The 12,364-nt window shown below is 37.7% G+C and overlaps 1 protein-coding gene across 1 annotated transcript; it reads left to right on the top strand.

The window, feature by feature from the left end:
• The first annotated feature begins 97 nt into the window (after positions 1 to 97).
• Positions 98 to 6,656, top strand: LOC114533705 (phospholipase D LhSicTox-alphaIA1i-like). The gene is made up of 3 exons (XM_028555302.1): positions 98 to 319; positions 4,815 to 5,082; positions 5,929 to 6,656. The coding sequence occupies exons 2-3, from the start codon at positions 4,815 to 4,817 to the stop codon at positions 6,594 to 6,596; spliced, it is 936 nt and encodes a 311-aa protein (XP_028411103.1). The 5' UTR covers positions 98 to 319; the 3' UTR covers positions 6,597 to 6,656.
• The last annotated feature ends 5,708 nt before the right edge of the window (positions 6,657 to 12,364 follow it).

The raw sequence follows: 12,364 nt of genomic DNA on the forward strand, positions 1-12,364 counted from the left end.
TCATCTCACGCTTCGTTGAATCTCGGGTAACCGGACGCATGTAAACAGCCACTTAGGCGGGTGGTTCGACTTTTCTTCTCAATACGATAATCGTACGCGTATTACCTATAACAATGAATTGGAAATATTTGAGGCGACTTATATGTCAACCTTAGGCTGTTTGTATCTGTATATAATTAAGAATCAGTTTGTCGTATTTGAGGTACCTACTTCAGCAAAGTCACAAAGCGAAGTCACAGCGCCGTCTTTACTGGTTTGACTGTCCTAGAGCGTCCTTATACTTGAGTAAAGTCACCAAATTGGGACAACTGATTAACAAGTACGTATACATTATATATGTTCATTTCTGTCAGTTAAGGCTAATTTCCACTCCGGAAAACGAGCAGCGGATCGGATTTTTTTTCCGGGCTGGTCCGATCCATGAAGTGATTTCGGATCGGATCAAAAAAAGTTAAAACTATTTGAACTTTTTTTTATCCGGTCTCGGACGCTTTCGGATCAATATAAGCCAAAAATTTCAACAGACGGCGCACGCGCGGATTATCTTTCGTTCCGATCCGATCCGCTGCTCGTTTTCCGGAGTGGAAATTAGCCTTTAATCTTCTTGCAAACGATTTTTAAGGTACCGGTGGATTTCCACGTACAAACAAATAGTTCGCGAGCGAAATATTTGCATTTCTTCTTTTGAATTGAGAATAGTCATGTTGAACTAGTTTATTTCTGCTGTTAGAACCGTCTAAAGTAAATATGCAAATATTTCGCTAGCGAACTATTTCTCTGTAAGTGGAAATCCAGCCTAAAGCCCTAATTCCACGGGCTAAATTTTCAAGCGAAATGCGAAATATTTCGCCTGCTTCTTTTGAATTGTGAGCAATGAAGCAGAACAATTGATTCAAGTGGTCGAAATACAAAAGAGACAGGCGAAATATTTCGCATTTCGCCGAGAAAAAGCGCCGTGGAATGAAACAATAAAATTTTGACAAATGCATTTGGAGCGCTGTTTACATAGCCCCGTTTAGCCCGAGATTTAACGAAGCATGATATGAATGCCAAAGTAGAATTTAGAAAGCGGCATGCAGTATGGACTTATGAAAGATAACACAAAGAACAACAGGTATGGACTACAACGGACTACGGTTTAGGCTTTTGATTTCAAATTGCATACTTAAACTGAGACAAAAAAATGGCCCGATTTATACTAGAGACGGATCATCCGTCTACACGAACTTGCATGGGAAGCATCCGTCAACCCGAATTATCCATGGAATATACTATTATTATAAGTAGTGGGGGTTTATTAAAGGTCTTAATTTCGAGTGGAATATTACACACTTCAAATTCAAGCCAGGGACAGCTAATGGAAAAATGAGTCAACTATAGGTCCTCCGGCAGGAATCGAACCTACGCTTTTGCGCGCGATGCCGGTGCAATGCTCTTGCCACTGAGCTACAGAGGCAGCTGACAAGAGCAAGCGAATTTGAAGTGTGTATAATTCCACTCGAAATTAAGACCCTCAGAACCATTAGAATTTACCCACATCGAGTGAAGTGCCAAAAATCATAATAGTGAACATGCACAATTCAACGAGAACGAACGACTATGCAGTTATGTTAATAAAGGTTATGTTAATATAAATGGTCAAGTCCGATTCCGAATTCAAATTCGACCATCGGCCGGAAAACGGCTAATTCGACGATGGTCGAGTCCGGCGGAAAATGGCGAATTCGACCATGGTCGAGTCTACTAAATGAGGCTACTCGTGTGTTTTCGTTGTACGCGTGTGCAGGATAATTAACTTTCCCGACGAACGTGAATGGGTAGTTAGTCTTGACGTATCATCCGTCTGTTAGTATAAATGCAGGCAGGGAACGAACTACGAAAAATTCATAAAAAGGCTTTTGTGTGCACTTTTTTTACTAGCGCTTTCTTAACACGCGATTCTTTTTGTTTAACATATTCGTCTATAGTCCGTCTAGGCATAGGTAATATGGTCTAGGGGCCTGCATATGAGAGAGGGTCGGCGTTAGATCATATCGAACTAACGTACATGACGTCATAAATTTTGCAATAACGGAAGTATAATAACAGAAGTCTTAAATGAAGTCTTTCTAGAGCTGGTTCATAAAAATGATAAAATAAATATGGCGATGAATGATGATACATTTATAAATTTATAAATGTACACGAAAGTGTAAATGTCTGTTACCCTCATACCCAGTATAGGAGTGATCATATACTTATGTAATAGTGTCTCTGGCTTTACCTTAATTACAGTTAGGGTTAGGTTCATTGAAAATTTTATGACGTCATGTACGTTAGTTCGATATGATCATAGACAATCCAAAAGACAGGGACTGGAAACGCAAGCTAAAACACTTATATAATGCTGACGCGCCATCCGTGATATGGCTTTATCACGTCAATTTTTAAGTTGCTACGCAACCGGGCTCTTTATTAGGAAAAAATAATGCAAAGTAGATCCAGCAAAAGTTTGCATATTTTGAGGGATTTTTTAAATATAAATATTATATTTCTACCTGACCTTTAAGTCAGATAAGTTTTCAAGGTAAGTGCGTTTTCATTTTTCATCTTGAGTGTAAACAGTGCTCATAGTTCCAGTTCCAGAAGTGTTTGCATCAAAAATATACGCACGTAAAAATTAGGTAGTTTTTTGGGACCCTGTAACTTGAAATCAAAGCTATAAATTTTCTTTGACAACATACAAATAGCATCTTATATTACAAAAGAATGCATTAGGACAGCGACTGCAACTTGTAACTACATGCAGACTAGTGTGTGAGCCCGACAGTAAGAACCTTTTTCAGTCTAAACCACAAAAGGACCGCCATGTATGCACCATTAATTTGTACACTGTAACTACAATTTTGATAAATTGAGAAACTTTGTCTTACATTGTGTAAACAAAATAATACAGAGTATACATCTATTACCTTTTCAGCCTCTTTTTGCGCTTGAAAAGCTAAGAATCGCCAATAACTACATGCGTCGTGTTTTGATGTTAAAACGTCACTTTTTTGTTCTCGTAGAATATGTACCTAGTTGGGACCTTATAAAATCACTTCGACCCAGTTTCAGAGGGTCATTTTTATATATTTGACACAATAAATCAACTAACTGTGCACTTATCACATTTTCCAACATCGTCTTATATTAAAAAAGTGAAATTATCATAAAAAACTGCGTGCGTTGTATTTTTTGCTAAACCGAGTGTCGCCATTGTTTTCCTCGAAATATGTGCCTAGTAAAATAACTTTCGGCAAGTTTTAGAGTCCCATTTAAAGATAGTTTAAACAAAAAACAATAAACTGTTAACTTATTGCTTTTACCAACATATTCTTTGCGTTATTGAAGCTACAAATCACCAAGTAACTGCGTGCGTTGTCTTTTTGCTGAGAAGTGTCCATTGTTGTTTTCGAAAATGGAGTTCTACATGAGCCCGCAAAATATGCCGGCCGTATCATGGAGAGCGCACGCGAAAACAATAGCGTTTCCAGTCCCTGTCTTCTGGATTGTCTATGATATGATCTAACGCCGACCATGAGAGAGTCATCCCGGTTAATAATCACTTTGTTGTTCATGCGGGATCTCGTTAGGGCCGGGCTGACCCGGTTCCATTGGAATGCGTGAAATATAGTGAAATGTGTTTAGCGAGATACCGTTATATATGAATATATGAACAGGTCTTAGATAGTTTGTCTTGTGCTTATCCGTCAGACGGATCATTCGTCCAGACGGACAACCGACAACCCGTTCACATGGACTGCCTCCCTTGTTGCTGATATCGGATAGCCAAAGTCATTGACTAAATACTTAGAAAAAGACCCAAAACACGCCGAACAGTGGTAATATTATATGGATCATATACAAATCACACTATTAGGTTTAAAATTTGTCAAGACTATGTGAATCCTGTTCACATTACCAAAATCTTGCCCAGGTCAGGTCCAGGCCTGGTCTAGGCCGGATAAACAACGTTCACATCTAGGCATAGGTCTGGTCCAGGCCAGGTCAAAGCACGTTGTGAAAACGCGGCTGAAGAAGGCCATGCAGGCAAGCCTTTACCATCCTTCGACCGGTGTAAATGTGAACTGCCATATCAACAAACACGAAGCTCAGGACCTTCAACTCAAATTTAGAGTCTGTGCCCATGTATCGCTCTGAAACCTGGACGGAGTCATCAAAAGCAGCTCAAAGAAGATTCGGTCCTTAATTAACAAACGTTTCTGCTAAAACGGTTCGACAGAGTGCCAAACTATGATCTGTTCGGCGTTGGTAAGGTCAATGGCCTCGGACCTGGGAGAAAGCAAAGAAGCTATAAGAAAGCTATGGCCTAAGGCAGCGGGAAGCAACAGTAGAGCTCCTATGCTCCGGGAGGGGAGAAAAGGATTACGAAGAGATAACTTTGTGGTGATGAAACGAGTAAATAACCTGATGCTGGTAATCGTGTAGTCATCACAACAATAGCCTCTGCAACAATGTGCTTGTTGCTTTCATAAAGACTTATTTGAATGCCTCAAAATCATCTCGCGTTTCGTTGAATCTCGGGTAACCGGGCTTAAGACCCGTTTACACAACACTCGCTTTTTTCATTATTATTGCTCGGCATTTGTTTTGGTTGTCTGAAAATTAATAAAATTGGGCACGGGTACCCATTTTAGTCGTGGCGTGACAATAAATTGAGTGTAGTATAAACGGGGCTCATGTAAAAAGCCTTTAAAAAGGTCTTTTTCTGGTATACGTGGAATAAATTTCCTCATGACTTATAACTTTTATGACGGTTTTTTTTGTTAAAGATGTCCACTTTTTTTGTTTTGGCGGTTTTATTTGGCACCGCTACTCCTGGGCTATGTGATCGACCCATATATAATATTGGTCACATGGTTAACGGCGTTGATCAAGTCGACGAATGGTTGAGTTGCGGAGCAAATGCACTTGAAGCAGATGTTCAATTTAATAACAAGACATGTGTCCCAAAAAAATTTTACCATGGGTTAAATTGTAACCATGGTCGGGATTGTAACCAAGAGTCAGGTATTTCTGAATACGTGAACCTACTGAAAGGTACATAATAATTATTATTTGATATAGTTGCAATTAATGAAGCGTAGGGAATCGTAATCTCAATATAAATATTTGCTAGGCTATAATATTTATGTTACAATTATTATTCAAGAGACACTACTGGATCAAGTGGCAGTAGGCATCTGCCTAATATGATCGAGTTTCGTGATTGGCTAATTTGGCTTTTGTAACAATTGATTTGGTATTGGTATGATTCTTGTGAAAATCAGTTTCTAGAGCTCATTGTGTTTTATTGGCCAATACCAAAGCTTGTTTGTGTAGGCAGGTACCGACCACCAAGCGGCCAATAATAAAATTCTTGAACAGCTCAGACCTTGGAACAAAAACCCAGCGGATGCGATATTACAGAAATGTTTATGATTACTCCCCTTCCAGGACGTGGTTTTCGAGTGGAGACAATCATTCTCCTAATCACTTAAGAAGCTGACGAGCTGAGTCAGTGCAAAAGCCAGTGTTTCTTACGTTTCAAACTGATTTTTCCGGCTGAAGACAAATTAAATGGCCATTCAAGAGGGATATGCAGGGTGTATAAAAACTGCAACCTTAATAATTCCCAAGGGCATACGATCTTTTGTTATTGAATAGAAGCGAACATAATTATATGGATTTTAAGTGGTTGCAGTTTTATTTATACACCCTGCATATTCGTGTTTCGCACCATCTTAAATATTTCGTAGGAAATCTGGGTTATATTGGCTAATATCCCTGACGTACTTGTTAAAACTTGAAAACAATTCTGTCGCAAGCAGCGAATTCGAAGTTCATTTTCAGTTTGAATGTGAATTATCCCAAAAATACAATGTATTTTAATATTTTATATTATAGAAAGAACAAAACCTTCCAGCGCAAAGTTCAACAAACATTTGGTCTTAATGATGTTCGATTGCAAGTTGTGGGATATGAAAAAAAAACGTCTTGCAAAAGCGGGGAAGAAATTTGCTAAAGACGTTTTAATACCATTTTATCACGAAAACCCCACCAAGATGAAAGTGATTATCAGCATTGCTGATTTCTCAAGAGAAAAATTCATCTCCGGTATCTTACGTCATCTCAAATCTAAACAGGCAGGGATTATCAAGAAGATTGGTTTTGAAATCAGTTCGGAAGACAATTGTACTGAACCTCATGAGCAAGAAAAAAGGTTAAAAAAACTTGGCGTCGCCCCAGGTCATGCATGGCTCAGCAGTGAGGACTCAAACATAGGTCGAGAATGCAAAACGAAAAAACTGAAGAAAAAGGTGGCATGCAGGGATAGAGGAAAATATTTTAGCAAAGTTTACACATGGACAATAGACAATATGAGGACAGCAAGATGGTACCTTCAACTAGGGTTGGATGGAATAATTATGAATCATCCAGCTTGCATGAACACAGCGATTAAACTAATTAACCATGAAAGAAAGAAAGGTATGAAAATTAGATTGGCAACTTTGGATGATAACCCGTTTGAAAAGTATCATGACAGGGAAGAAGCTAAAAGAAAAATTCCATAGGGTGTCTTTTTTTTTACTGCTCCTTGATGTACATACACTTGATGTTTTGCCTATTTTGAAGCCGTTATGAAAAAAATTTATCAAAAAAAATTATGAAAATGTGTAAATATGTGTCCCTTAAAGAATCTGTTTGTGTTCGGGGATCATCCATTCCATTCCATTCCATTCCATTCCATTCCATTCCATTCCATTCCATTCCATTCCATTCCATTCCATTCCATTCCATTCCATTCCATTCCATTCCAATTCCATTCCAATTCCATTCCCGGCATTATATTACATTACACTCAAATAACAATTATTGAATGAGGTTGAACATGATATGAAGAATTATCTAGCCGAAGTTTGTGGTTATCAACAACCGAAGCCGAAGGCTGAGGTTTATAGTGACAAACTAAGGCTTGATGATTCTTCAAATCGCGTCAAAACTAAATTTAATAATTGTTTTATTATTTATTTAAAAGAACGAACATTACAATTTTGAATTTTTCGCTTGAATCGATGTCACATTCCCGCTCCTTTGGGACGTTGATATCTTGGTGTGACGTCATAACGTGGGATACGATTATTTATCACACGTGATGACGTAGTAACGTGCAAGAAAAAAGTCGTATCACACGTTATGACGTCACACGTTGGACGTGACGATTTTACACATGGCTATTAGCCAATCTAATTCAAGGCTGTGAATTCTTTAAATAAATAATAATGTAAAATGTTAAGCTCTAAAGGCCCTGTTACACGGTGCAATTTTTCTTGCAACTTGCAATGCTATTCTTCTTTTGAGAAATGTAAATTTGCCAACTATCGAAATTCTGTCGTTATTACACTCCATGGCGTTTCTTACACTATCATTTTGAAGCCTCTTCACTAATTTACAACTCTCAAAAGTAGAATTGCATTGCAAGTTGCAAGAAAAATTGCACCGTGTAACATGGGCTTAAGTATTCAGCAAAATTATTTTTTACTGTATCCTGCTAAAACCCGCCAATCTTCGGTTTTACTCTAGAAAACAATCCGTGTAATTTTTCTCACAACTTCTCTAAATTACAGAGATAAAAATGAAAATAGACACACTGATTATGATTTGTTACTGACTTCATCTCGTATGATTGCTAACAACTAAAAGTGCCTTACAGGATGTCCACCCACTCACCCACCGTAGGTAGGCGCCTGCGATTCTGCATGCTTCTCGTGTCGTTCCGACAGGGTTGCTAAGATTTGGCTATTGGCTAATTTATTCAGCGATCTGGCATGAATTCAGATAGCTCTCGTTACAAAAGAAGCTGCCTTTGGTTATTGAAGGCGCGTAATTTGAACGAAGTATATATTTCATATTGAAATAGATTTAATTTAGCATTTAACATGTCGAAGTCTTAGGTTGCCTCGAACGGAATCAAATTATAATGAGGCTCAGTGAGGTTTATCATCTCGCTATCTATTGTTTGAATTGCATTCGACGCGACCTAAACGTGATGCGGCGTATAACCCGGCTAGGCCCAAGCTACAAGTTCAAGGTGTTTTTAAATAAACATAAAATAAAAGCTATTGAACGCGCGCCCGTCAAAGCTTCCCTCTCATCTTGAACGCGGTAGAACTCACGTAAATTGTAGATATCGATTTGATATCACAACAAATACTCTTTCCCTCAATCTCTAGCGAGCTTAAAAACAAACAAACGGATCATTTTTTTGAAGGGACATTTTCTTTGGACACCGTGTAGTTTAATCACCAGGCATGAGCCTATTTTGCGTAATGTTTATTCAGAATATTTTATATTCCAGTTATAATTATTTTTGTCACTGAGTAGTGTTCAGTATTATTAGCTGCATGCATGTGCTTTGTTTAAATTAATGTACAAATTTAAGGCATAATTCAATACCGCCCCTTTTTGGTCACGTCGAAGGTAACATGGATAACACGCGGAGTCGGAGTTCCGGAGTCGGAGTTCCGGAGTCTGACGTAATAATATTATTATACCTATCCTGTTTTGAACCTTTGTAATTTAACCGTTTAAGGTTACAAAAAAGTGTTCATTTTAATAAATCTTTAATCTTTAAAAAAAAAATATATATATATATTGGAAAACACGGAGTCAAAAGTTATGGAAAACACGTAGTCTGCCAAAAACATGGAAAACACGGAGTAGAAATGTTTGGAAAACACGGAGTCAACGTAAATTATACATATATTCATAAATGAAGGATCGCTCATAAGTCTATACGAGCTTTTTTATACCACAGTAATAGTATAAAAGAAAGATACACAATAACAAAAGATTATAGCTATAATGCCTCTTGCTCAAAGTCATAGAATTATTGTTGTAGCTAACTACATTACGTGTCCTTATATCACCTTAAATCACACCAAAACTGCCACATCCAATTTCCTCTTTGTCTACAATATCCTCCCATTTAAATTGAGGAATATTATTTATATGTTTAAGGATAAGTTTTTCGGACGTTTATTTACCATTTTCGGAATAGCAAAAATGTTACGCGAATTTGACGCCATGTTGTTAAAAACACGCTATCAAATTTGCATATTTCTTCGTTGAGTCATTGACCACTGAGCTTGGCAGACTTCCAAACATTTATACTCCGTGTTTTCCATATTTTTAACACGACAGAGTGGCACCTCCGACGGGATCAATCGTAATTGAGCTCGATCAAGAGCAAAGAAATAACCCGCGTATGTGCGAATCGTGAATTAATATACGTCATATACGCTCGAATGTAAACATGGAGAAGCTATTAAAAGAACTCGAAAGCAAAGTCAAAGCCCTGAGATTCAGGCAAGGAAAAGCCGAAGAAATATTGGCTAAACAAGACCGTCAAGCGTCTGAGCGACAGCGGGAATCTATTGAGAATTTCGCTAAAGCGATAAACAATATTAAAGAGACCGTAGAAGAAAATAAATTTTCCAAGGGCAAAAGCGAAGAAGACGTCACTGAATGGGCTAAAGAATACGAAGACGAGCTTGCTAAAGCGGACAAATATGTAGGAAGATTGGCTCACCAAATCAATGAAATTGATCGTCGTGAACAAAACGAGAAAGCAGTGCAAGATCACAGGATAAACCTGGAATTTAATGGAGAATTACTCGAGCAGAAGGCGGAATTTGAGGAAGAACGCGCGAAGGTAAAAGCACACGAAGCAGAAACCAACGAACAATGTAAATTAACGTCCGCCGCTAAATTGCCGAAATTGCCCATAACAAAATTTAACGGCAAGTTCGAGTCATGGCTAACGGTTTTGGGGAAAATTTATATCGGAGATCGACTCAACCTTAACAAAGTTTTCCTACTTGAAAGAATTACTTGAAGAGTCTGTACGTTCTGACATCGACGGCCTGCCATTTACCGAAGAAGATTATTCGAAAGCCAAAAATATTCTCGAAGCCGAGTACGGGAAGTCAGCCGAAGTTGTGAATGCGTATATAGTTAATATCACCAAACTACCAGTGATTTCGGGGACAAATCCGGCGAAAATACACGATTTCTATAAGCAACTACGATATAACGTTCAAAGTCTTGACACTCTTGGCAAACTAGATGATGTGAGAGGAAATGTACGAGCAACTTTGGACAAATTAAAGGGAATAAAAGATACCATATACCAGTGCAAATATCATCAGTTTAAATAATCACAATTACCGTCCAGTTTTCCTGCGGTCATAGTTGACAACATAAATAAAGAGAAAATTTGATCTGACAAAACGGACTAAAAAGAATATTTATTTAATAAAGTTAAGATGTAATCTCAGTGCATCATGCGCTGGTTCTAGAAAGAAGCCCCTTCAGTTAGCCTGCGTCACAGTCCACTCCCCGTAGTGACTCACTACAGGGAGTGGACTGTGACGCAGGCTACTTCACAGTAGGTGCAGGAGGTACGGTAAGGATTTAACAAGCTCGCATCATTTTGTCGCTAAGGAATCTTCAGCATTACTTTATAGCCAATCGGATTGTCTCTTCGTTCTCATTGATATTCAACTATCTCGTCTTAATCTTGAGAATTAGCCAAATTATACTGATGAGGTGGTGATTCAGAGAACATCTTGATATCTTGAACAGATATTCCACGTTTAAAGTACGCATCTGGCGAATGTGGTCGTTCTTTTATAAGCACCAGGATGAGGAAGTATTGCATTTCAATTTGGCTGTATCACGTCTTTCAAAATCAGTAAAGTGCTAATCAACAATTGTCAAGTGAAATTATAGAAGCGTGAAGCTTTGCATGCATGCTTTGATTGAAGAACATGAAGTTCATCGCGACAAAGAACAGTGTCCCGGGAATTGAACCCAGTAACCGTGTGTACAAGTCAGCTTCCATTAGACATTATGTTTTCTATTCTGAGGGCGTTTACGTCAGACATTAAAGTCTACTGGGTTGCGAAAATATTCTTTACTTTTTATCGAGTATACTTTTTATCGAGTATAACGAGACATACCAATTATGCAGATATAAATTGTCAACATGAAGAAATGTTTAGCTTTCATGCAATTTTACTCGTGAAAAGTTCAATTTTCGTATGGAAAACCAACCGTAAACACGGTTCCGAACACACGGACACTGTTTTTTTACGAGGGAAACCAGAGTGCCTGGAGAAAAACCCTCACCGAAAGCCGGAATTAAACACAGAGTACACAAGTTTGAGATTTTATTAAAACAAAGTCATGTATTACAACAAAGTGTGTGTGTGTGTGTGTTAAGGATATTGAAATCAAGAGAGAGGAGACGGACAATTTTGGTCCTATTTTTATTAATACTTCACTAAACATGTATTACAAAGCGTGTGTGTTTTCTTTAAATAGTACATCATTAGTATACGAAGACATTAAACTATTATATCTAAAACCGGTTACAAAGTAGGTGCGTTTAAGATCTTGACATTTAAATTTATAGAACAGTGCAGGTTAAATGTTAATTTGACATACTTTTGTATAAATTGTTCATGTCTTTTTACAGTGTGCTATTGTGTTTGAGTAATGTTTAAGACTGATCAGTAAAACATGCATTAATGCGAGTAAGTGTTTCTAAGTTATCGTGTATTTTTTTGTTCTACTATAGACTTAACCCACTAACTCTGGTAGAGAGCTGAATAAAGCTTATGAGATCGACGAACTAATATAGTAATAAATAAAAATGCCTGAGTTCAGAGCGCTTAGATTCAAGTTACGTTCGTCCAAAAACTAGAATTATTCTGCTGACAAATCATAGGCAGTGTTCCTAATAGTTTCGTTTTAAGCTGTCGAACTGTGCACACATATTTCAAGGATCGAGTTAACTTGAAGATATTTCATGAGCCCTTATAGAAACAGCATGAAGGCATACACAATTGTCCTTGAAAACTTCATTGCACATTTCAGAGCTGAGGCATATAGCCAGAGCATGCTTCCCTTGTAAAAACAAGGTTTGGAAAAAATACCACAAGAAATTAACTTATATTTTTGAGGCTGAGGCATTTAGCCAAAGCAACAAACTGTCGAAACCAAGTGCAGCATCAAGTGTAAATATATATTTTTTTTAAAAAATTCAGTCAACATCTTTTGAACCATGCAAGGGATATTCCCAAAGCAAGCTGTCCTTATAGAAACAGCACCAAAAGTACAATTTTTTTTCAGAGAAATTGGACTAATACTTTCAAAGCCAAGGCATATAGCCAAAGCAAGCTGCTCTTATAGAAACAGCCACAGGAGTACATTTTTTTCTTTGAAAATCTTGTTTAAAAACTTTTAGAGCTAAGGCATATAGCCAAAGCAAGCTGCT

The sequence above is a fragment of the Dendronephthya gigantea genome, unplaced genomic scaffold (assembly GCF_004324835.1).
Source record: "Dendronephthya gigantea isolate DGI-Jeju-01 unplaced genomic scaffold, DenGig_1.0 000094F, whole genome shotgun sequence".
Classification (NCBI taxonomy): Eukaryota; Metazoa; Cnidaria; class Anthozoa; order Malacalcyonacea; family Nephtheidae; genus Dendronephthya; species Dendronephthya gigantea.